Genomic DNA, 24,515 nt, shown 5'->3' on the forward strand with positions numbered 1-24,515 from the left:
ATGACTGCTTTGTCCCTTCCCAGTAGCACCCGGCAAGTTGTTTGTTCTGAAAAAGATGCTTTTATTTCATATGAGGAATAATCCAGTACATGTGGCTCTGCCTGCCTATGGAACTCACAGTGAAGAACAATGTCTCTTTGATATCTAGCTGGAGGGCTGCATCAAAGGCGAGAAACAGAGCGTTCCCTTGGATACTTGCACAAAAGAGGAAGCGCACTGGACGATCCAGAGATGCAATGGCCCTGTCACGCTGCACTATAAATCGAACCATGAAGGTAAGGCCTCAAATCCTGCTTACCACCACTCAGCTGACCCAGCAGAGCAGAGTTCAGGTTCACACTGATCTCCTTGTGTAGGAGAGATTCAGAGCCCCTGGTCCAATTTTTGTTTTCCCAAAACATCCTTTACAGGTATATCTAAGCTTCACCTGGGCTCATGCCTCCCACCCCGTCCCACCTTCTCCAGGCTCCGAGTGACCAGGATCAGATTGAAGGTGTTTCCTAAGCTTGGAAAGAATTGCCCCTCTGGGGAACACCACTTGGCTGCAGGTGGATCACGCCTGACAGATGGGGAGACCACAGTTTGGAGCCAACTAGAAGCAAGCAAACCTGTCATGAGCCCTGCCTGGGGATCGCTCCCCCACAGTATCAGGCTCTTGATCTATGAGCCCTTAACCAGGGATTTGACTCCCTTATTAATTCAGGCACTCAAATGACATGTCAAAAAAGCAAAACCAACCACCAATCTTACAATGGAAAGCTTTATTTTAAACTAAAATAGGAATAAGGCGCATCTGTATGTTGCCGATTTGTACTTCCCAAGCGCTTAGTACAGTGCTCTGCACACAGTAAGCACTCAGTAAGTGCAATTGAATGAATGAATGAATATGCGCACACACACACACACACACACACACACACTCTCTCTCTCTCTCTCTCTCTCTCTCTCTCTCTCTCCCCCCCCCCCCCAACCCCCGCCAGCACCTATAGTTACCAATCCAACTGGTTTGCCCCAAGTCCTGGTGAAGATGATAGTTTCAAGGAGTCTGACTGCCTGCAGCTCATTGTCATCCTGGTTTTCCTCAAGTCTTGGTGAAGATGATCGCACGTTGGAGGAGTTTCAAGGAGTCAGACTGTCCGCAGCTTGTCATCGTCCTGGTTCAAGTTAGGTGCTGGGCCTCAGCAGCTGTAGGAGTCTCAGTGCATGGCTTAGGTGGTTTCCACAATGGGCAAACAGGGCGAACCAGGACAGTTCATGGAAACAGGGCAAAGCAGGCCAGTTTGTTCTCCCTTTTATCCATTGTTCTCCGGAAATTGCAGCAGAGGGACTGCTCAAGATCCCCTGCTGCCTTCAGCTCCTTACTGGGTAAATCAGGGAGGAAGGCAACCCCTCCCCCTGGACTTAGCCCCCCCACAGGCATAGCCCCATCCAGCAGTTCTTTTCCTGCCCAGCAGAGCAATTTAGCCTCTCCTTAAGCCCTCAGCAAGACAATTCAGTTCAGCTCCTCAAAACTCATCAGAGAGAAAATACAATTTCTCCTCTAAATCATCCTTTGGCCTTGTTACTCCCGGGGTCATATAATACAGGATGGAGTCACTTTTGCCTTGTTGCTTCCAGGGTCAAATAGTACAAAATGGAGTCACTCTCACTCACCACAAAATCAAATAGGAATGGCACGTTAATGCTTAGCAGAGCTTTCAGTCTCCTTGCAAAATGGCTTTTTTTCCTTGCGAAGCAGTGTAAAATAGTGGAAAGAGCATGGGCCCAGGAGTTAGAAGACCTGGATTCTAATCCCAGTTCTGGCATATGCCTGCTCTGTGAACTGTATCACATCTTCTCTGAGCCTCCGTTTCCTCATCTGGCCTGTAAACTCATTATGAGAAGGGAAGCGCTTAGTACAATGCTCTGCACACAATAAGCACTCAATAAATACTATTAAATGAATGAGTGAATGAATCTCTGTATGTTGTTATAGTGTACTCTCCCAAGTGCTTAATAGAGTGCTCTGTCCACAGTAAGCACGCAATAATTATGGCTGTCTCGCCCATAAAATGGAGATTCAATATCTGTTCAATTGTATATACTGGACAATTATTACTGTGTGCAAAGCACTTGGAAGAGTACAATACAACAACAGACACATTCCCTGCCCACAAGGAGCTCACAGTCTGTTCTCCCTCCTACTTATGTGGGACAGGGACTGTGTCTGAGTTGATTATCTTGCATTTCCCCCATTGCTTAGTACAGTGCTTGGCACATAGTAAGTTCTTAAGTTCCTCAATTACTGTTATTATTATTGTAATTGCATGTCTCTGTCTGGGTACTGATCACCTGGTTGCAAGAGTCATAACAGTCCTGGTTGAATGCCCGTGTTCGGAAGCCCATCTGTGTCTGGATGAGAGCAGGCAGACTTTTTTACTCCATGGTTCCTCAGATTATATGAACTGTCTGTAACCAGCTTCCCTAATCACACTGCCTCCAATGGGCTTGTTAATAGAATTTCCTTTATCTGGCAGAGCGGCCTCGGTTGTTTTGTGCTGGGCTTTATTTTTCATTTCCAAAGTCTGATTTACCATTCTCAGCTCTTGTATTTTCCTGGGTGATTATCTCTGCAGCTGGATATTATTTTTTTTACCAGGACTCATGAATGTTTAAGCAGAACATAAATAACCCACTTCTCTCCAGACAGACTGTGACACTGTCGAGATACTCTTCCTCCTAGGGTGCCCTGACCCCACTGCAAATGACAATGCTTCTGCTCACCTCTTTTTCAGCTAGATGGGAAGGAGTGTCTCCTTCTCTGTGCTGAGGCTTGGAATTCTATTATGGCACCCTGTTGCAGAAGAATGCGACTCTGGGAACCAGACCTCCTGTCTGTTTCTCTCTAAATGATGCTCTCTCTGACTGGGTTGGCAATGCAGCTTCTTCTACCTGCAGCTTACAAAGTCATTTTGCAGTCAAGTATTATGACTTGAGGGGAAGGAAAGGATGCCAAGAGATATGGGGAGGATATGGAAGTGAGGCAGTAATGTGGGCTACTGTGGGCATGGAATGTATCTACCAATTACCTCTATTGTTTAATTCTCTCCCAAGTGCTTAGAACAGTGCCCTGCATACTGTAAGCATTTAATAAATACCATTGATAGAGAACTGGAAATGGAACCCAGAAGTCCAAAATCTCAGCTGTACTCCAAGGTTTCAGTGAGTCAGAGTAATTCCCTTCGAGGATCTGATGGTGCATTGGCTGGTCAACTGTTCATTCATTCATTCATGGGTATTTACTGAGCTCCTTCTGGATGGAGAGCTCTGTATTAGGTGCTTGGGAGAGCATGATAAAAGTTAAAAAACAAAGCAACAAACAAAAAACATAGGCCCTGGACCCTGACTACTAGGAGTTTGCAACCCACCCCAAAGCAGGGTGGTGGCTTCTCCCCCATCTGTAACATCATTCCAGCATAATTTAAGTATTTTGATGTTTTAGTAATTTGTTATCCTTTGGTCCAGTTTTTATTGTTGTTTTATCTCTCCATTTCCTTTTATGTGTTTGTCTGTGCGGCTATCTGTTTCAGATCATAAGCTCCTAGAGGGAGGGGACTGTGTATGTTTTACTTGCTGTATAACACCCCATCCAATACCCTGTGCACATGTGGGTCCTTAATAAATAGTCTTTGACTATGAATAATAAGTGTGGAATTTAAGTGCCCGTTGTTGGGTAGGGACTGTCTCGATATGTTGCTGATTTGTACTTCCCAAGTGCTTAGTACAGTGCTCTGCACACAGTAAGCACTCAATAAATATGATTGAATGAATGAATGAAGTGCTTACTCTTGCCAAGCATTGTGCCAACCACTGAGGTAATTACGATCACATCAGACATGGTCCATATCCCACAAGGTGCTCACAAGCTAAAGGGGAGGAGGAACAGGTATTGAATCCCCACATTACAGATAAGGAAACAGAGGCACTGATTAGTTACAGACAAATTTAGTGACTCGCCCATGGTCTCCCAGCAGGCAAGGGCTGAACTTAGAGTTAGAGCCCAGGTTTCACGATTCCCAGTCCTATGGTCTTTCTGCTAAACCACGCTGCTTTTCACATGATTGATTGATTGATTGACTCTAGACTTTAAGCTGATTGTGGGCCGGGAACATGTCTACTAACTCTGTCATATTGTACCCCAAGTGTTCAGTATAGTGCTCTGCACACCATAAGTGCTCAATAAATACGATTTATTGATTGGTTACAGCGTGGATTAGCGGACAGATCCCAGGCCTGGGAGTCAGAAGACCTGGGTTCTAATCCCGGCTCCACCACATGTCTGTTGTGTGATCTTGGGCAAGTCACTTAACTTCTCAGGGCTTCATTACCTCACCCGTAAAATGGGGATAAGAGTGTGAGCCCCATGTGGGCAGGGACTGTGCCCAACCTGGTTAACTTGTATCTACCCCAGTACTTAGAATAGTATAGAATACTATTCTATATACTATACTAGGAGGGAGGACAGACTGTGAGCTGTATGTATATGCTATGTATTATGTATTATGTAAGCACTTAAGTGCAGAGAAGCAGCATGGTGCAGAGAGGCAGTGTGGCTCAGTGGAAAGAGCACGGGCTTTGGAGTCAGGGGTCAGGGGTTCAAATCCCAGTTCTGCCAATTAGCTGTGTGACTTTGGGCAAGTCACTTAACTTTTCTGGGCCTCAGTTACCTCATCTGTAAAATGGGGATTAAGACTGTGAGCCCCCCCGTGGGACAACCTGATCACCTTGTACCTCCCCAGTGCTTAGAACAGTGCTTTGCACATAGTAAGCGCTTAATAAATGTCATTATTATTATTAACACGTACCATAATGAATAATTGTTTCACTGCATCTTAAACTGGGGACCTCCAGCAGTCTCCTCAGGACCTCATAGGCTAGCCCTCTGATTGTATGCCTTCTGCTACAGGTTATAGGAAACTGTTGAAGGACATAGATGAGGGTCTGATCACCTCAGGGGACTCATTTTACATCCGGCTGAACCTGAATATCTCCAGCCAGCTCGACTCCTGTTCCATGTCAGTGAAATGTGATGAAGTCGTGCACGTCCGTGACACCATGTACCAGGAGAAGTGCGAGTGGCTGTGTGCCCGGGTCGACCCATTCAATGACAGGGACCTGGACACGGGAACTATCCCCAGCTACAGCAGGTGAGGCTTAGGTTGGTGTGTATGGTGGAGCAGGGAACGTTTCTACCAACTCTGTTATATTGTACTTTCCCAATCACTCAGTTCGGTGGTTGTGGGCAGGGAATGTGTCTGTCTGTTGTAATATTGTACTCTCCCAAGAGCCTACAGTGCTTTGCACAAGGTAAACGCTTAATAAATCCTCAGTTCAATTCAGCCGTGTTTATCGAGTGTGTGCAGAGAGCACTGTACTGAGCGCTTGGAAAGTACAATTCAGCAACAGAGACAATCCCTGCCCACAACAGGCTCACAGTATAGAAGGTGGGAGACAGACATCAAAACAAACAGGCATCAATAGCATCAATATAAATAAATAGAATGATATACGAATTATATAGAATTAAATATGATTGAATGAATGGAGTGCTTTGCACACAGTAAGTGCTCAATAAATACAACTGATTGAGCAGAGCTTCGCAGGCGGATGCTCCCTGGCTTACCAAATGCAGAGCTTTGTATGGTTCTACCACAGGCCAAGTGAGGAATGAATGTCTGCCACTGGGGATAACCCTCAGGGAGTTGTGGATGGATGATTAGGATTTGAAGAAAAATGGAGTAGAGACCTATTTGCTTGAGAGTCCTGATGGTGTTTCATATACCTACTTGCATGGGATGTCCAGGCTTCTGAATGGGTGCTCCCTCCTTCCCTTTCCCTGTCCTCTGGGTTCCTACACACCTGATCTCATCAGCAGACAAATTCTTGTTGCTTCTTCCAGAGCCCAGCAACTTCTCTTAGTGAAGCTGCAGCGGTTGATGCACAGAGGCAGTCGGGATGAAACAGAAAATTCCCACCATACTCTGCGAGCACTCCGGGTAAGTAGCTCTCATGCCACACCAGCAATCTGGCCAGTCTCCATGAAAGGAAAGAGGATGCTTTGCTCTTAACCCTTCCTTCCTAGGAAGGTCTGGTTCTGGGTCTTACCCTGGAAAGCGGACAGCACACAGTTCTCTTCAACAGGACAGCTCTAACAAGGTGGAATACACATTTAATCATCAAGAGGAAACCACCTCTTCTTCCCCCATCCCCTACCCTCCCAATGTGTCCCCTTTGCCCCATCTTCAAAGAAAATTCAACAGCCAACCTTGTGCATAAAAATCAAGTAGTCCTCACCAGTAGACTAAACTAAACTTATTTATTCCATGAGGCTTTGCTCCTCAGTTATGGGCCCCCTCCATAGGATGTAGGAGCTGAAGGTTGGTGAGGGACTATGGTACTTTGAAAGAGGTAAGTCAAGGGTGGTTAACAACTGCTTCTGGGAGACAATACATACCCAAGGTATGTGAAATGGTGGTTATCTTAAATTCTTCTAACCCTCTGTTCCAAGTTAGAGGGTGTGACCTGGAGAGAGAAAGAAACTCAGATATTCCTGGGAAAGAAAGTCATCCATTTATCAGGATGACAATATTAAGCTGAGCCATGAACCTTCCTATCTCTCCCTAAGGAAATCTCATTTACAGAGGAAGCCTCTTGTTCAGGAATAACCCCCTCCTTCAAGGAAAACTAATCTGTATAAGACTTTCATCACTAGCCTGAAGGTTCCACCTAGGTTACTAAAACAAAAAGTCAATTGGAGAAGAGGTTAAAGAAAAAAAGGGGAGGGACCAGCTAGGAGGGAGGGCAGCCATGTTTAAAAAGAGCTGCTGGAGCCCCAACTACGTCAGTGCTTAGAACAGTGCTTTGCACATAGTAAGTGCTTAATAAATGCTATTATTATTATTATTATTATTATTATTATTATTATTATTATTATTATCAGGGGAGAGAGTCATTCCCACTTCTCTCATCCCTAGAGTTCTCCTTTCCCATTCTTGTTTGGATTGTTGTTTCCTTTCCCCCAGCCTTGAAAAAAGGAAGCCAGATGAATCCCCCTCCCACCAATCCTGCCCTGTATTGCGAGTGAGAGATTATTTTAAAATTTTAGGACCTTTATCTTACCTACAGATCCCCCTAGGCAACATCACGCTCTCTCTCTCTCAGCCATCTCTTCAGCTTTCGCAACTACTTAACTGATTTTATTCCTTTTTCTTGGGTTCCTCCGTTTTCTTTGGTATCTCTTCTATCCTGGTTCTAGTCAGCCACTGGCAGGGCACCACCCAAAATATTCCCTCCTTCAAGGTTCTGCCATTGAAGAAGTGGAGAGAGATGTGTGAGCAGGGTTTTTCAGTGCTGGTAGACACTAGGGCCTTAGCCCTGTCCCCTGCTGATCACTGAAAACACTGTTTATAGAAACAGTTCTTGTTCTCCCCACACTCAGTGGACTTTTAATTCTCTTCAGCTTTCTCCTTCTTTGGGTCTCCGATTTTGTGAAAACTGAGACTCTTCCCCTCTAGCAGTTTTGAACATTTTGCATTGGGAAAAGGCCTAGTGAGAACCCTCAGTAAATGTTGACGGTTATAATTTCAGAACACTCTGCAACCTGAGGAGCCTCCACCAGTGAATGATCCCCGGGCTAGCCCCCGCCTATCTCGAGCCAGTTTTCTTTTTGGACAAATCCTGCAGGTAAAGTTATTCAGAGAATTTGGTTGTTGAGAGGTCTGGGTTCTAGTCACAGCTGTGGCTTGTTGGATGACTTAAGCAAGTGACTTCCCCTCTCAGTGCCTTCTGGGCTGATTCCCTCTGACCTCATCCCCCAACCATGAAGTTCATAGTCGAGGAACTGAAAGTGTGTTTGTGTTCCTTTGTTAGAATAACTGAAGAGGGTTGGGTGGAGTGACACCAAGGGAATCTCCAGGCTTGAATGAAATGATGTGATAAAGAATCAGCATGGCCTTGTGGAAAGAGCATAGGCATGGGAGTCAGAGGATCTGGGTTCTAATCCTGGCTCTGCCAATTGCTTGCTGTATGGTCTTGGATGAGTCACTTAACGTCTGTGTGCCTCAGTTTCCTCAACTGTAAAATGGGGATTTTACCTGTTCTCCTTTCTACTTAGATTGTGGAACAGGGATCGGGTCCAACCTGATTAACGTGTTTATACCCCAGTGCTTAGAACAGTGCTTGACACGTAGCCAAGTGCTTAACAAATACTATAATAATAATAACAATTAAAAAGGAGTGGGGGAGATTGATAATTATGGGTTGTTTTGAGGATGAGGGCAATGAGAGCCATGATTGCACCAAGCAGGGAGACAACTTCGACATGTCCAATTTGTTGTGCCGATCAATGTTCAAGGAGTGAGGGGGCAAAGCTGGGGCCCAGACAAAATAGTTGGGTGGTTCAATAATGTTTCAGATATCTGGTCCCAGGGTAGCAATGGACTTCATTCACTTCAATCAATCAGTGGTATTTCTTGAGTCCTTGGGGGGTTCAGAGGACAGTACTAAGTGCTTACTCACTTTTAACTTTTATGGAGTCAAAATTCCCCCCAACCAGCAGTGGAGAGACCACTGTAGCAAGAATTCCTTTGGAGTGCTTGGAAGAGGAACCAACCTGCCTTCTGTCTGTCCGTCCCTCTCTCCCGCTCTGGTCTCCAGTTTGTCAGCAGGTCTGAAAATAAGTACAAACGGATGAACAGCAACGAACGAGTCCGCATCATCTCCGGGGGCCACTCGGGGGGCTTGGTCCGATCTTCCCTCGACGCAATGAAGCTCCTGCCCGAAAGGCAAGAAGGTACAGAAAGGATGTTTGTTCTGGGGGTGCCAGACCTCCTCTTCTCCGTGGAGGGGTAGATGGCGGGACCATGCAGTGCCCATGGAGGGGTGGAGGGCACCATGGGAGGGGTGCTGCTGAGGAGGAACAACTCCAGGCTCAGCAAGATCTAGACGGAGAGTCCAGAGTCTAGAAAGTACAGGACGGCAGGTGGCAAAGGGGGACTTAGCCTGACAAATGCTACCCCCCTTCGATGGGGCTGTGGCTTCCTGGAGCTTCTTGAGAAACAGCATGGCCTAGTGGATAGAGCACCGGTCCAGGAGTCAGAAGGTCTTGGGGTATAATCCTGCTCCACCACTTGTCTGCTGTGTGACCTTGGGCAAATTGCTTCACTTCTCAGTGTCTCAGTTACCTTATCGGTAAAATGGTGATTAAGAGATTGGGAGCTCAGTGTGGAATAGGGACTTTGTGTCCAACCCAATTCATTCACTCATTCCTATTTATTGAGTGCTTACTGTGTGCAGAGCACTGTACTAAGCGCTTGGGAAGTACAAGTTGGCAACATATAGAGATGGTACTTGTATCTTCCCCCACCCCCCTAGTGCTTAGTACAGTGCCTGGCACATTGTAAGCACTTAACAAATACCGCAATTATACTTACTATTATTATTGTTGTCACACTAGCTAAAAGCTTAGGGGAATCACAAGAAGCTAGAATCCCAATGTTAACTGAAATAAAGTATTTGTTTATTGATTCTCCCACTCTCCAACATTTAAATATTTTTTTTATAGTATTTGTTAAACTTTTTCTAAGTGTTGAGCCCAGTTCTATGCTCTGGAGTAGATACAAGTTAATCATGTCAGAAACATTCCCTATCTCACTCGGGTCTCACAGTCTGAAAGGTGGATTAGGCCTTGGGAAAAACTCCACGTCAGTGCAACCTGTGAGGTGGTCTCCAGAAACAAATAATAATAAGAGTAATTATGGTATTTGTTAAGCGCTTACTATGTGCCAAGCACTGTTCTGAGCACTGGGGTAGATACAGGGTAGTCAGGTTGTCCCTCGTGGGGCTCACAGTCTTAATCCCCATTTTACAGATGAGGGTACTGAGAAACAGAGAAGTGAGGTGACATGCCCAAGGTCACACAGCAGACAAGTGGCAGAGGCAGGATTAGAACCCACATCCTCTGACTCCCAAGACTCTACTTTATTCACTGAGCCACACTGCTTCTCCAGCAGGCACCAAATATCCACCCAGTGATTAGAAAACATCAAATGGGGCCCCCAAGAATCGTTTTGAATATCAGGGTTTCACTTATTCCTAAAGAGGTGTGAATCTGTTGCCCATTAAGATCGTTTCCCATACAGGAATTTTTTTTAGAATTTCTACTCCTCTTCCAGTGACATGGGGACCCAAATTATAGGTCTTCAGCTATTTCCTCTCCACTTTCAGATATGGAACCCGAAAATGATCTCAGCAAAAGCCTCAACCTGATCCCCTACAGTTTGGTGCATTCATTTTACTGTGATCACCGACGCCCTGTCCTCTTTACTCCTACCATGCTGGCCAAGCCCTTGGTTCAGAAGCTGCTCAATTCAGGAGGGGCCATGGAATTCAACATGTGCAAACCAGGTGAGGTCGGGGGGGAGTGTAATCTGAAGATCATTCAATTCAGGGAACCCCAAAGTCTGTGGAGTACTGGATCGTGGCTCAGCCTTGACAGTAAATTCAAAAGATTTACCGGCACAAAGGAATTTCTTGTCAGCCCTCATCATCATCATCAATCATATTTATTGAGCGCTTACTATGTGCAGAGCACTGTACTAAGCATTTGGGAAGTACAAATTGGCAATATATAGAGACAGTCCCTACCCAACAGTGGGCTCACAGTGTAAAAGGGGAGACAGAGAACAAAACCAAACATACTAACAAAATAAAATAAATAGAATAGATTTGTACAAGTAAAATAAATAAATAAATAAATAGAGTAATAAATATGCACAAACATATATACATATATACAGGTATTGTGGGGTAGGGAAGGAGGTAAGATGGGGGGATGGAGAGGGGGACGAGAGGGAGAGGAAGGAAGGGGCTCAGTCTGGGAAGGCCTCCTGGAGGAGGTGAGCTCTCAGCAGGGCCTTGAAGGGAGGAAGAGAGCTAGCTTGGCGGATGGGCAGAGGGAGGGCATACCAGGCCCGGGGGATGACGTGGGCCGGGGGTCGATGGCGGAACAGGCGAGAACGAGGTACGGTGAGGAGATTAGTGGTGGAGGAGCGGAGGTTGCGGGCTGGGCTGGAGAAGGAGAGAAGGGAGGTGAGGTAGGAGGGGGCGAGGTGATGGACAGCCTTGAGGCCCAGGGTGAGGAGTTTCTGCCTGATGCGCAGATTGATTGGTAGCCACTGGAGATTTTTGAGGAGCCCTCCATTCCTGCAGGAAGGTACGCTAAGTATAATTCGAACGAAATTGGCTCTGGTGACTTTTCATCGGGCTTAAGTGGTTACTCATGCAGAGGAATCAGGAATGTGCCTGTTTGCTAGGCTGGCTAGGGTGACCCAGCCAAGAGTCCCGAGGGATGGCAGAGAACTGATGAACAAGTGGTCCCTCCTTGGGAAGGAGAGGGTTAGAGATTTTCCCAGGAGTCCAGGCAGGAGACGGTTGTGAGTGGGCGCTATGTATACTGTGGTCAGGCTGAGGATCACCCCAGCTTCCCTCAGTGCAGCAGAGAAGCAGTGTGACCTAGTGGGTAGAGCACGGGCCTGGGTATCAGAAGGACCTGAGTTCTAATGCCGACTCTCCCACTTGCCTGTTGTATGATCTTGGACAAGTCACTTCTCTCCTCTGTGCCTCAGTTACCTCATCTGTAAAGTGGGGTTTAAGACAGTGAGCCCCATGTGGGACTTGGACTGTGCCCAACCTTGATTAGCTTGTATCTACTCTAGTGCTCAGAAGAGTGCCTGGCACATAGCGGTTAACAAATACCATTAACAAAAAAAAAAAAAAAAACAAAAAAAACCTTTCCCATCGGGTCAAGGCTCCATCTGAACTCACGTGTTTCCTCTAAATCTTGACTGCTCAGTTACTTGTGAACTTTTCAGGCCCCGGGCCTGACCACAGTGTTGTTACCTGTGACTCACACAGAACAATGGGTGACGTATGAGGGAGAAGCGGTTTCGTTTTTGAATAGAAGTATCTACTAGATGTCTTTCCGAATAGCGTGAGGTTTAGTAAAACAGTTCTCTTTAATCCTACCGCTTCAGAATGGAGAAGTAAAGTGACCTAGTGGCAGGAGCATGGGCTTGGGAGTCGGAGGATCTGGTTTCTAATCCCAGCTCCTCTACTCGTCTGCTGTCTAACCTTGGGCAAGTCTTTAAACTTCTCTGGGCCTCAGTTGCCTCATCTGTAAAATGGAGATTAATACTGTAAGTCCCGTGTGGGACATGGACTGTGTCCAACCTAATTAGCTTATATATACCCCAGAGCTTAGCACAGTGCATGGAATATGGATACTATTTTTTTAAAAACTGACCTTTGGGGCTACCTTGCTTGTTACGCCCCTGTACTTCTCCCTCATGTAGCCTAACTGGGATTCCCACAGTTCACTTTCCAGAGCTGGGAGCCGCATCTGTTCTGTTATCCTCAAGCACCGTGTTTCACCTTCCTGTTGACCATCTGCCAGAATGGTAGAAGTGGAACGGAAAATCTCTGAAACTCCCTTTGCTTGTTATCTTTGGGGGCAAGTGGTCACTGTCAGAGCTGTGATTCCGTGTAGGGCCTACCCCGTAATTGGCTGTCCTGGCTGCATGGTCGGGGTAAAAGGGAAGGTTGATTCAGAGAGTTTTCAGGGCGAGGCATGTCAAGAGGTCAAGTGGTGCAGTCCTCTGCATCCAAGTCAGGTGAACATCTAAGACCCCCAGGACAGTTGGTTGGCAGCATTTAGTGAGCAATGAGACTGAGTCAAGGAGGAGCAGAGAACTGAAATGGGAGGGAAAATCAGTTTGTCAGCTGCTTGTTTTAGAGGGTGTGGACTCCCACATCTGTGGTAATTGCCTGCAGTGAGCCAAAGTTGCCCCCATTAGTTGATCTCATTCATTCATTCAGTCATTCATTCATTCAATCATATTTATTGAGTGCTTACTGTGTGCAGAGCACTGTATTAAGTGCTTGGGAAGTACAAATCGGCAACATATAGAGACAGTCCCTACCCAACAACGGGCTCACAGTCTAGAAGGGGGAGACAGACAACAAAACAAAACAAGTAGACAGGTATCAATACTATCAGAATAAATAGAATTACAGCTACATACACATCATTACTAAAAGAGTAATAAATATGTACAAATAGACACAAGCGCTGTGGGGAGGGGTAAAGGGTAGGGTGGTGGGGGGTGATGGGGAGGGGAGGAGGAGGAGGAGAGGAAAAAGGTGAGGGCTTAGTCTGGGAAGGCCTCCTGGAGGAGATGAGCTCTCAGTAGGGCTTTGAAGGGAGGAAGAGAGCTAGTTTTGTGGATATGTGAAGGGAGGGAATTCCAGGCCAGAGGTAGGACATGGGCCAGGGGTCGACGGCGGGACAGGCGAGAATGAGGCCCAGGGAGGAGGTTAGTGGAAGAGGAGCGGAGGGTGCGGGCTGAGCTGTAGAAGGAGAGAAGGGAGGTGAGGTAGGAGGGGGCGAGGTGATGGAGAGCTTTGAAGCCCAGGGTGAGGAGTTTTTGCTTGATTTGTAGGTTGACAAGCAACCACTGGAGATTTTTGAGGAGGGGAGTGACATGCCCAGAGCATTTCTGTACAAAGATAATCTGGGCAGCAGAGTGAAGTATAGACTGAAGCGGGGAGAGACAGGAAGATGGAAGATCAGAAAGGAGGCTGATGGAGTAATCCAGTCGGGATAGGATGAGAGATTGAACCAGCAAGGTAGCAGTTTGGATGGAGAGAAAGGGCAGATCTTGGCGATATTGTGAAGGTGAGACCGACAGGTTTTGGTGACGGATTGGATTGGATCTCAGACTTGGTGCATCCCACAAGAGGGGCAGACGAGAACACCCCGGGCTCTGAATGCCCTGAGCCTGGGACTTTGTTCCCTTCCCTCCAGATATTGTAACGAAAGAGGAGTTCCTGAGAAAACAAAGGACTGAAACCATCATCTTCTCCAGGGAAAAGAATCCAAACACCTACGAGTGCATCGTTCCTGCTAATGTTGAAGCTGTCGCTGCTAAGGTGATCTATGTAACAGTTGGTCATAACCGTCCATAGTCTGCTTGGATATCTGTGCTGCCACGTCAGTAACAGACAAAGTTTAGCCATTGGCTCCTGCTTCTCTTCCCTTGCCCCTTCTTCTTCCTTCCAAACTTTTCTCTTTTCCTGCCATGCTCTTTTACCCCCGTCCTCCCCTTGCATTCTGAGTCTTAACGTGTTTATTTAATGAAACAGTCCTCTGTTTTTGATGGTTTTCTGCATTTATTCCTCATTTGCATGGATGGGTATGTGTGTGTCTAGTTGCGATAACAGGGCCAGAGATAGAGCATTTCAGACCAGGAGACAGAGAAAGAGAGAGTGAGAGAATGGTATTTCCTGAACAATTGGAAAGTAGGAGATTAAACTGGCTTCATCTCCATATATCTAATTTAAATAAACACTCCTGGAGTTAACGTTTATGCTCCTTAAATGTGCATGAATTGTGTCCTGAGGTGCCTAGGCATTTGGGGGTGATATCCCTAGCTCTAGACCCCTATTAAAAGAAAGCCTTCCAATTAAGACTGAGTCACCCCAAAGTCACAATAGATTCTGTGATTGATTATAACAGTTTACAAAACTAGTGGGATAAATATAGACATTCAAGTAGCCAATAATTTATCCCCTAACACCAAGCTGCAAATTAATCTAGTGCTGGGAAGGCCTAAAAGAAATGTAAATTTTAATCCTAATCATATCTTTTTAAGACCCAAATTTCCAAACCTGAGGATCAACCACAAACCAAATCTTTCCCTCCTCCTTGAAAATTCACTTTAGGGGCTCTTAGCAGACAAAGCTTTCTTCTAGAGCAAGGCCTATTCATTCATTCAGTCGTATTTATTGAGCACTTACTGTGTACAGAGCACTGAACTAAGCACTTGGGAGAGTACAATATAACAATCAACAGAAACATTCCCAGCCCACAATGAGCTTACAGTCTAGAGGAGAAGATAGATAATAACGTAAATAAATAAATTACAGATACGTACATAAATACTGTGGGGCTAGGACAGGGGGATGAATGAAGGAAGCAAGTCAGGGTGACGCAGAAGGTAGAGGGAGAAGAGGAAAGGAGGGCTTAGCCAGGGAAGGCCTCTTGGAGGAGATGTACTTTCAATAAGGCTTTGAAGGGGGAGAGAGTAATTGTCAGATTTGAGGAGAGGAAGCGTTCCAGGCCAGAGGTAGTCTCCTCTCTCCGTCCCCCACTGCTCTGCTTAACTGAGGGGAAAAAGAAGTGGGAATTGTTGATGTGAAATGAGAAGCAGCGTGGCTTAGTGAAAAGAGCATGGGCTTGGCAGTCAGAGGTCGTGGATCCTAATCCCAGCTCCACCACGTGTCAGCTCTGTGCTTTTGGGCAAGTCACTTCACTTCTCTGTGCCTCAGTTACCTCATCTGTAAAATGGGGATTAAAGACTGTGAACCCCATGTGGGACAATCTGATAACCTTGTATCTACCCCAGTGCTTAGAACAGTGCTTGGCACATAGTAAGCACTTAACAAACACCATCATTATTATTATTATTACATTCTTCCTTCCTTACATGGATCCCTTGTTCTGCAAGTGTCCCTCATGGTATTTTTTATTTATTTGTTTTTAAAAATGTCACTGCCAGCAGTGTAGTAGCATTTTCAGCACAGAGCAAGGAAAGGAGTTGCCAAGGATATCGGGGATCTGAACTTCAGGCTTTATCCTCCTCATAGCTTCCCCACACATTCTCTTCAGCTGCTGGAGATGGGTTCTATTTTGTGTCCCCAAGGGCATGAACTCTGTTGCAGAAGCAAGAGTTGCAATGCTTTCAGGGTAGTCCTTATTTCTCCTTAGCTCTGGGTTAGCGTCTGTTTCCTTCCTGGTCCAATGCTGTGGAAGCAGGCAAAGATTTCCATCTGTGTTTCAGCACAACCTCAGAGAATATGGCCTAGCAGCAATAGATGATTGGGAGATGGGAGTGGACAGGTGAATCGAGCATGGGCCAGTCAAGGATGGGTGACTTTTCAAGCAGAAGCTTCAGGAATATCACGAGACTAACAGGTGGAATTTAAAACCACATCAAACAGTGCAGATAGCCGATGCAGCTGCACAGAATGTGGGCACCGTGTGGAAGGAACTTCTGGTCACGCATCAGTCCTATTTTCTACCATACTTGCTCACACAGATAATAATTTACTATCAGCAGGCTAGCGTGGCTCAGTGGAAAGAGCACAGGCTTTGGAGTCAGGGGACATGGGTTCAAATGCCGGCTCTGCCAATTGTCAGCTGTGTGACCTTGGGCAAGTCACTTAACGTCTCTGTGCCTCAGTTACCTCATCTGTAAAATGGGGATCAAGACTGTGAGCCCCACTAGGGACAATCTGATCACCTTGTAACCTCCCCAGTGCTTAGAACAGTGCTTTGCACATAGTAAGCACTTAATAAATGCCATTATTATTATCTACAACAAAAAAGTCACCGTATACACACACACACACACACACACACACACACACACACTCATATCCCTAATGTGTTCATTTTTAGAGTTTAGTCTACTGCAATTTGAGAGTATTGTAAAAAAAAAAGGTAGAATTGGGGATGAAATATAATTTTAATTTACAAATAATGCTTCATGGAGAGGACACTACGTCCTGCTCAACCCAATGAGCACTGACTTTTTTCCCCACAGTGGCAGAGAATTGCACCCTGTCCTCAACAAACTTACAGTCTAAAGGGGGAGACAGACATTAATTAAATAGTTTGTAATATATAACTTATAAAAGAATACCTGTGGTGTGCAGAATGCTGTACTAAGCACTTTGAATATTACAACTGCTCACTGTGCCTCGTTCTCGCCTGTCCCACCGTCGACCCTTGGCCCACATCTTACCTATGGCCTGAAATGCCCTCCTCCTCAAATCCGCCAATCACACTTCCTCCCTTCAAGGCCCTACTGAAGGCTCACCTCCTCCAGGAGGCCTTCCCAGACTAAGCCCTCCTTTTCCTCAGCTTCTCCTCACTTCCCCATCTCCCTGACTCTCTCCCTTTGCTCTACCCCTCTCCCCACCCCCAGCACCCATGTTTATATGTACAAATCTATAATTCTATTTATATTAATGCACATTTATTTGTTTTGATGTGTATATATCTCTAATATTATTTATTTATATTGATGCTATTGATGCCTGTTTACTTGTTTTGATGTCTGTCTCCCCTTTTCTAGATTGTAAGCCTGTTGTGGGAGGGATTGTCTCTCTTCATTGCTGAATTGTACTTTCCAAGCACTTAGTACAGTGCTCTGCACACAGTAAGCGCTCAATAAATATGAATGAATGAATCAAGTATTAATTATTCCACTCAACCTATCTTTTAGCAGCTCTAATTTATTTCAGGTTCTTGAGTACTCAACTGTCACTAAAGTGGTTAAACCAGTTTATTCAGATTGGACCCCGTACTTTGGGAAAGATCTTTTCTCTATACCACCACCACCACCACAAATTTCTCATTCCCAGCATGAAACCAGCAGGGATCACTGGTGAGGGGGGAGCTCACCACTGTGGAGGGGGAAATGGCCTGTGCATTTCTGGGATAGAGAAGCATTTCAGTGGAAAGAGCGTGGGCTTGGGAGCCAGAGGTCATGGGTTCTAATCCCGGCTCTGCCACATGTCTGCTGTGTGACCTTGGGCAAGTCACTTAACTTCGCTGAGCCTGTTACCTCATCTGTAAAATGGGGAATAAGACTGTGAGCCCCACGTGGGACAACCTGATCACCTTGTATCTCTCCCAGCGCTTAGAACAGTGCTTGGCACATAGTAAGTGCTTAACAAATGCCATCATTATTACTATCATTATTATCATATGTAATCCTAATAGCGCTAGGTAATGTTGCTGTCACTGTAGTGACAATATTTCTAGGACTCTCTGTCCAGTAAATGATTGAAGCATTAGAAGGTTCTCCCACCTTTCTCCCCTTCCCGAGTTCTCTGCTGCACTAGCCTTACGTCCTTCTGTCTAGTCATAAATGTTCCAGCAAGTATGGCTGAACTACAAAATGCCTGAGCCACTGACCTGACAGCCACTGACATGACATTCACTCATTCATTCATTCAGTTCTATTTAATGAGCGCTTACTGTGTTTAGTGCACTGTACTAAGTGCTTGGAAAGTACAATTCAGCAACAAATAGAGACAATCCCTGCCCACAAGGGGCTCACAGTGTAGAAAGGGGGACCCAGGCATCAAAAAAACATGAACAGGCATCAATGGCATCAATATAAAGAAATAGAATTATAGATATATACACATCATCAATAAATAGAATAATAAATGTGTACATATATATACAAGTGCTGTGGGGCAGGGAAGGGAGTAGAGCAAAGAGAGGAAGCAGGGGCAATAGGGAGGGGAGGAGGAGCAGAGGAAAAGGGGGGCTCAGTCTGGGAAGGTCTCCACGTGGAGATGAGCTCTCAGTAGGGCTTTGAAGGGGAGAAGTGGGCTAGTTTGGCAGATATGAGGGGGGAGGGCATTACAGGCCAGGGGTAGACATGATCCCATTGTTGGGTAGGGATTATCCCTATCTGTTGCCAAATTGTACTTTCCACGGGCTTAGTATAGTGCTCTGCACACGGTAAGTGCTCAATAAATATGATTGATTGATTGAATGAATGAATGACCTGATACCCCACATGTGGAGGGAGAGTCATTAATTTTGAGGTTCTGCCCCTCCCAAAAGACCTCTGGCAAGAACCCTGTAGTTCACCTGGATGGGAGGAGGGCCTCTGACTGCTGCGAAGGCAGGGAAATATTTGCTCTCCCCTCCTGTTCCACATGAAATCATTAGGTTTCTCTGTGTGTGTGTGTGTGTGTGTGTGTGTGTGTGTGTGTGTGTGTGTGTGTGTGTGTGTGTTACCTCGGGTAAGCTGCATAACATAATGGCACCATATGGAAGTGTACCAGAATCTCAAAATTATAGTGTTCATTCATTCATTCAATTGTATTTATTGAGCGCTTACTGTGTGCAGAGCACTGTACTAAGCACTTGGAAGAACAAGTCGGCAACATATAGAGACAGTCCCTACCCAACAATGAGCTCACAGTCTAGAAGGGGGAGACTGACAACAAAACAAACCTGACCCCATTGCTCTGAAGCTGTTATGTTCTCCTCCTGGGGCCTTTTTAAACTGGTACTACATCTGACTTGGGCTGAGGAAGACTGGGCACTTGCAAATTGTTAACCACCACTTTAGATTCCTCCTCTTCCTCCTCCTCCCCGCTGCTGCCACTTGCTGCAACCCATTCTCTGGAGTTTCCAGGTTGGCTCGCTGACTGGCTGAGCTGAGAAGCAGTGTCCACTTCCCTCCTCTTTTCTTTAACTTCTTTCTTTCCCCTCATTTTGCTGCCTTTCTAGCTCCACCCCATTCCATCCAGGGCTTCCCAGAATCTGGCCATTTAATTTGAAAGTCAAACAATGTGTCTATAAACCTTTAATTTTTTTTTAGCACAGGATCACTTTTAGCATCCAGTGTTCACCAGTTCTCTCATTCTGACTCGCTGTTATTGTTTCTTGGTTTATTAAGCTGCGCGGGCGCATATTTACATACGCATGTCATATATAGAAGCCTGTACTCTAGTGAACTGCTATAACTTTATTTTCAGAATAAGCACTGTCTGCTGGAAGCTGGAATAAGCTGCACGAGGGATTTGATCAAAGCGAAGATCTACCCCATTGTTCTCTTCATCCGGGTCTCAGAGAAAAACATCAAAAGGTTTAGGTAATAGCTCAGTGGCTTTCTGAGACTTCAGATTTTTGTTGATTAAATAGCACCAGGACCTCCTTACAGTAGGAGTGCTGTTAGGCTGAATTCTGCCTCTCTTGTCTCCCATGAATCTTTTGTGTGGACTTTTATGCTCTCAACTGAAAATAGAGCACCGCTATAAACTCTCCTTTGGCCCTTATCCTCCCACATCATTTCCCGCTCTTGCCCTGCTAGAGGGACCTGTGGCAGAAAGAGCCGTGAGCAATAGTGCACCTATAACATCTGACTCCCACCCCGCCTCCTGCTATTTGAGGTAGACGTGGAGGATTTGTTTGGGTGAAAGTGGGAAATTTACATTACAAACTAACATCCCTGTGCGTCTCTTGCTCCCCTGCTTCAGGAAATTGCTCCCCAAGCCAGAGACAGAGGAAGAATTCTTACGCCTCTGCCGTCAGAAGGAGAAAGAACTGGAGGCCCTCCCCTGCCTCTACGCCTCGGTAGAGGTTGACATGTGGAGCAGCGTGGAGGATCTCATTCGGGTCATCAAGGAGAAGATCGGGGAGGAGCAGCGCAAAACCATCTGGATCGACGAAGACCAGCTGTAAAGATACAGCAAACGGACTTGGACTTGGTGATGGCGGCTGGACCCGGCCCAGCTGAGCTGGGGCGTGAGAGAGGCACCTTCTCGAGCAGCCCCGAGTGGTCTCCGGAGCTTGTCTGCAGGTGTGGAATTCCTCTGCAGATGACGCAGTCGGAGACATGGGGAACAGTGAGGCCTGAAGGGAATCAGGGGGCCCAAGAAGACCCAACTGGAAACCAGCCACACTCCTGCTCCAACGTAGTATCTCTTCAGTAACAGCGTGTGTCAGGACACACCCAGGACAGAGGGCCCAGGCAGGAGGTGGAAGCGTTCCTGTGGCTTCACACTCCTGACGTTACTGGAGCATCGCCGTCTTCAGGGGGATGGAGCCCAGCCGAGGGACACAAAATCTGTGGCTTTCCCGTTTACCTCCCAGACCAGAGTAGCAACTGAATGTAATTCACACAAGAGACTGTAGGAATCGATGTACATGAGGGTTCTGAACATGGTTAAGTAGAGCTGAAAGAAAGTTTACTGTGTTTGTTCTTTCCTTGCATTAATTAAAAGACCCAAATTCCTAGATTTTTTTTAACCGTGCTCTATCAACTTGTTTGCAATGGTTTCTTTCCAAAGCCAAACCTAGCCTTTGCCTTCTCCCTACCCCTTAGTCAATTCATCAGTGGTATTTATTGAGTGCTTACTGTGTGCAGAGCACTGTACTAAATGCCTGAGAGAGCATAATACAACAGAGTTGGCGAACAAGATCTCTGCCCACAAGGAGATTACAGTCCAAAGTCTGGGTTCTTTTTTTACATTCTCTCCACCTTACCTCTTCTTCCCACCTATATTTTCCTCTGGGTATTATTCAGCATTCTGAAAGTGTCCCAAGTGGAATTCTTCTCCCCCAAAACCCAGGTATTAACCTCTGACAAGACTTTTCCCTTGGGAGATTGAAGGCTGGGGCCAGGGCCAATTAGCTGCAAAATCTCAAACTAGGACCAGTATCGGTAATTCTGAATTTAGAGCCATCAAAGGACGATAGGGGATAAAAAGCTCGCACAAGAGCCCTACGAGGGTGTCTATAAAGGTCCCAGTGACCATGATTAAAACAAAAATTTCCCAAACAAGACAAGATCTTAATCAGAGTTTATTAGTACCACTAAATGGAGAAGATCACAACAGAAAATACTGGAGTTGAGGCTTATCGGGTGATATTTAAAGCCACTGAAGTTCTAGATTGTCAAAGCCAAGTGATTTGTCTCACTTCCAGAAATCAGATGCCAAGCGGCTGGATTCCTGAGAGCTTCCTCGGGGAAATGGCTGGAAGCAACCTTCAGCTTAAAATCTCACCCATAAATTAACTCACTCTAGTTTCACTTTTACCCCAGTAAAAGCTTTAGCTGAGAGAAAAAAGTATCTACTCTCCTAATTGCCTCCACTGCATAATTTCTCCATTTTTGAAAGGGAAATACAAGATTATTTTTGAAAGCAGGGATAGCAGCCTGTGCCAGAGTAGGAAGAGGAGATACAGGGCTCAAGCCATGAGAATTTCTTCATGAGAATTCCTGGGTAGGAAGAGGAGAAGAGTTCAAAGGTTAATGTGTTAAGGTCCTATTGTATTCAGGACTTGAGATGTAATGAAAGTAATAATAATAATAATAATGGCATTTATTAAGCGCTTACTGTGTGCAAAGCACTGTTCTAAGCGCTGGGGAGGTTACCAGGTGATCAGGTTGTCCCACGGGGGGCTCACAGTCTTAATCCCCATTTTGCAGATGAGGGAACCAAGGCCCAGAGGAGTGAAGTAATAATAATAATAATAATAATAATAATGGCATTTATTAAGCACTTACTATGTGCAAAGCACTATTCTAAGCGCTGGGGAGGTTACAAGGTGATCAGGTTGTCCCACGGGGGGCTCACAGTCTTAATCCCCATTTTACAGATGAGGGAACTGAGGCCCAGAGAAGTGAAGTGACTTGCCCGAGATCACACAGCAGGTTAAGCAGCAGAGCCGAGATTAGAACCCAGGTCCTCTGACTCCGACTGCTTCCCAGACTGCTTCTTAGACCTCGAAGTCTAAGAACTGACAAGACTTAGTGCGTCCTTTGTCTTTTCCCAAAGTAAAAGGCACCATTTCAAGTATGCTCTTGCCTTTCTCTTCTTTCTCCCCTCATTTTCTCCTCTTTTTTTTCTTCTGCTTCCCTATTACTGGACACAATTTCCCACATTATAGCCTCTCCAAAGGGGACAATTATGCAAGTAAATATGGAATGTTATTACCACATGAAACGCTTCTTCTGAAGGAGAGCAGGAGAGCAAGAAGGAGCTTACATCACAATCAACAACAAACTCCAATTCCCTTCTTTCCTTTTTCTTTGCCTTCAGAGCTTGATTCTGCCCTTGGATTGAGGTTGAGGGGTGTGTAGTGAAGCTTTCCCATTGTTGGCGGTGGAGCAAACTTCCTCCCAAAATGTTCCAAATGATTCAAAAGGAATGGAGAGGGGAGGCTTGTCCTTCTGCCAGGCCTGTGACCTTGCTTCCTAGCACAAGTACAGCCCAGAATCAATATCCCTTATGCGGTTGTCGTCTGATCCCTCATGGGCTAAGGTCCTGAGCTCCTTATCCCTCTAGGGGCTTCCCCAGTTGTAGAATAGCTTCATGGGGTAGTGAATAATCAATCAATCAATCAATCAATCATATTTATTGAGCGCTTACTGTGTGCAGAGCACTGTACTAAGCGCTTGGGAAGTACAAGTTGGCAACATATAGAGACAGTCCCTACCCAACAGTGGCTCACGGTCTAAAAGGGGGAGACAGAGAACAAAACCAAACATACTAACGAAATAGAATAACACACAGGCCTGAGAGTCAGAATGTCATGGGTTCTAATCCCGGCTCTGCCACTAGTCTGCTGTGTGACCTTGCCTCAGTTACCTCATCTGTAAAATGGGGATTGAGACTATGATCCCAACGTGGGACAAGGACTGGGTCCACCCCGATTTGCTTGTATTCACCCCTGCATTTAGAACAGTACCTGGCACATAGTAAGCACTTAATAAATACCATCGTTATTATAATTATTATTAATGTGGTCCCTTTCTAGGGGTCCGTTAGATTGAATCCCCTTTCCCATTGGGAAAAGTCACTGTTTTCATAATTGCAAACATCTCCCTATTCCCCTAGCCCTGGGAAATTTGCCTGTTGCAGTGTGGGGACAAGAACCTCCTCTTTTAATAATAATAATAATGGTATTTATTAAGCGCTTACTATGTGCAAAGCACTGTTCTAAGCACTGGGGAGGTTACAAGGTGATCAGGTTGTCCCATGGGGGGCTCACAGTCTTAATCCCCATTTTACAGATGAGGTAACTGAGGCCCAGAGAAGAGAAGTGACTTGCCCAAAGTCACACAGCTGACAATTGGCAGACCTGGGATTTGAACCCATGACCTCTGACTCCAAAGCCCGGGCTCTTTCCACTGAGCCACGCTGCTTCTCTTTTGGGATGCCTGCTCTTCTGGGAGAAACCATGGGGCCATGGGAGCAAATCTAATTCCTCTTCTATAATTTTGATTATTGTTGCTGGAGTTCCAGTGATTTCTTCAGGGGACTTCTTTCATATTAATTGGAGGTAGGTTTTCTGGAAAGAACTTCCTAGGGACCTGAAGACCTTTAGGTCTGGGGTCTGGAATTTCCACTGGCTGAGGCAAATGGAGTCAGCTGGAGCAGGAAGAGATTGTGGTTTGCCAGGATCAGAGCCTGGAGGGGTTGATAGATTTTGGTGTTAGGCAAGGAATGTTAACTGATACCTACTGAGATGACTGATGGAAGTCCAGATCTAGACCTAAGTTTGTGGGCAATCTCACCCAAATATACCCTCCTAGAGCTAACTCCAGGGGTCATTTCTAGACTGAGAGCCCCCTTCTAGACTGTGAGCCCGTTGTTGGGTAGGGACTGTCTCTATATGTTGCCGACTTGTACTTCCCAAGCGCTTAGTACAGTGCTCTGCACACAGTAAGTGCTCAATAAATACAATTGAATGAATGAATGAATTTCGTTAAACAAGTTAGGCTATTTGTAGAGGTGTTTGATGGCCTACCTCGGTGAAAGTGTACCCCGAACTGTTTCCCTTCATTGAAACAATGATGATCTTAAAAAAAAAAAGAGAT

At 45.7% G+C, this 24,515-nt stretch overlaps 1 protein-coding gene across 1 annotated transcript in view; it reads left to right on the forward strand.

The window, feature by feature from the left end:
* The window catches only part of CARD11 (caspase recruitment domain family member 11), a 44,973-nt gene extending 24,062 nt beyond the window's left edge, over positions 1–20,911 (forward strand). Inside the window, exons 15-23 of the mRNA XM_038762977.1 lie at positions 149–275; positions 4,946–5,186; positions 5,939–6,035; positions 7,627–7,722; positions 8,695–8,830; positions 10,264–10,443; positions 13,901–14,025; positions 19,666–19,781; positions 20,167–20,911. Of these exons, the coding sequence (XP_038618905.1) occupies positions 149–275; positions 4,946–5,186; positions 5,939–6,035; positions 7,627–7,722; positions 8,695–8,830; positions 10,264–10,443; positions 13,901–14,025; positions 19,666–19,781; positions 20,167–20,371 (1,323 nt within the window). The 3' untranslated portion in view covers positions 20,372–20,911. The remainder of the gene's footprint in view (positions 1–148; positions 276–4,945; positions 5,187–5,938; positions 6,036–7,626; positions 7,723–8,694; positions 8,831–10,263; positions 10,444–13,900; positions 14,026–19,665; positions 19,782–20,166) is intronic.
* Positions 20,912–24,515: the final 3,604 nt, after the last annotated feature.

This window comes from Tachyglossus aculeatus, chromosome 21 (genome assembly GCF_015852505.1).
Source record: "Tachyglossus aculeatus isolate mTacAcu1 chromosome 21, mTacAcu1.pri, whole genome shotgun sequence".
NCBI lineage: Eukaryota > Metazoa > Chordata > Mammalia > Monotremata > Tachyglossidae > Tachyglossus > Tachyglossus aculeatus.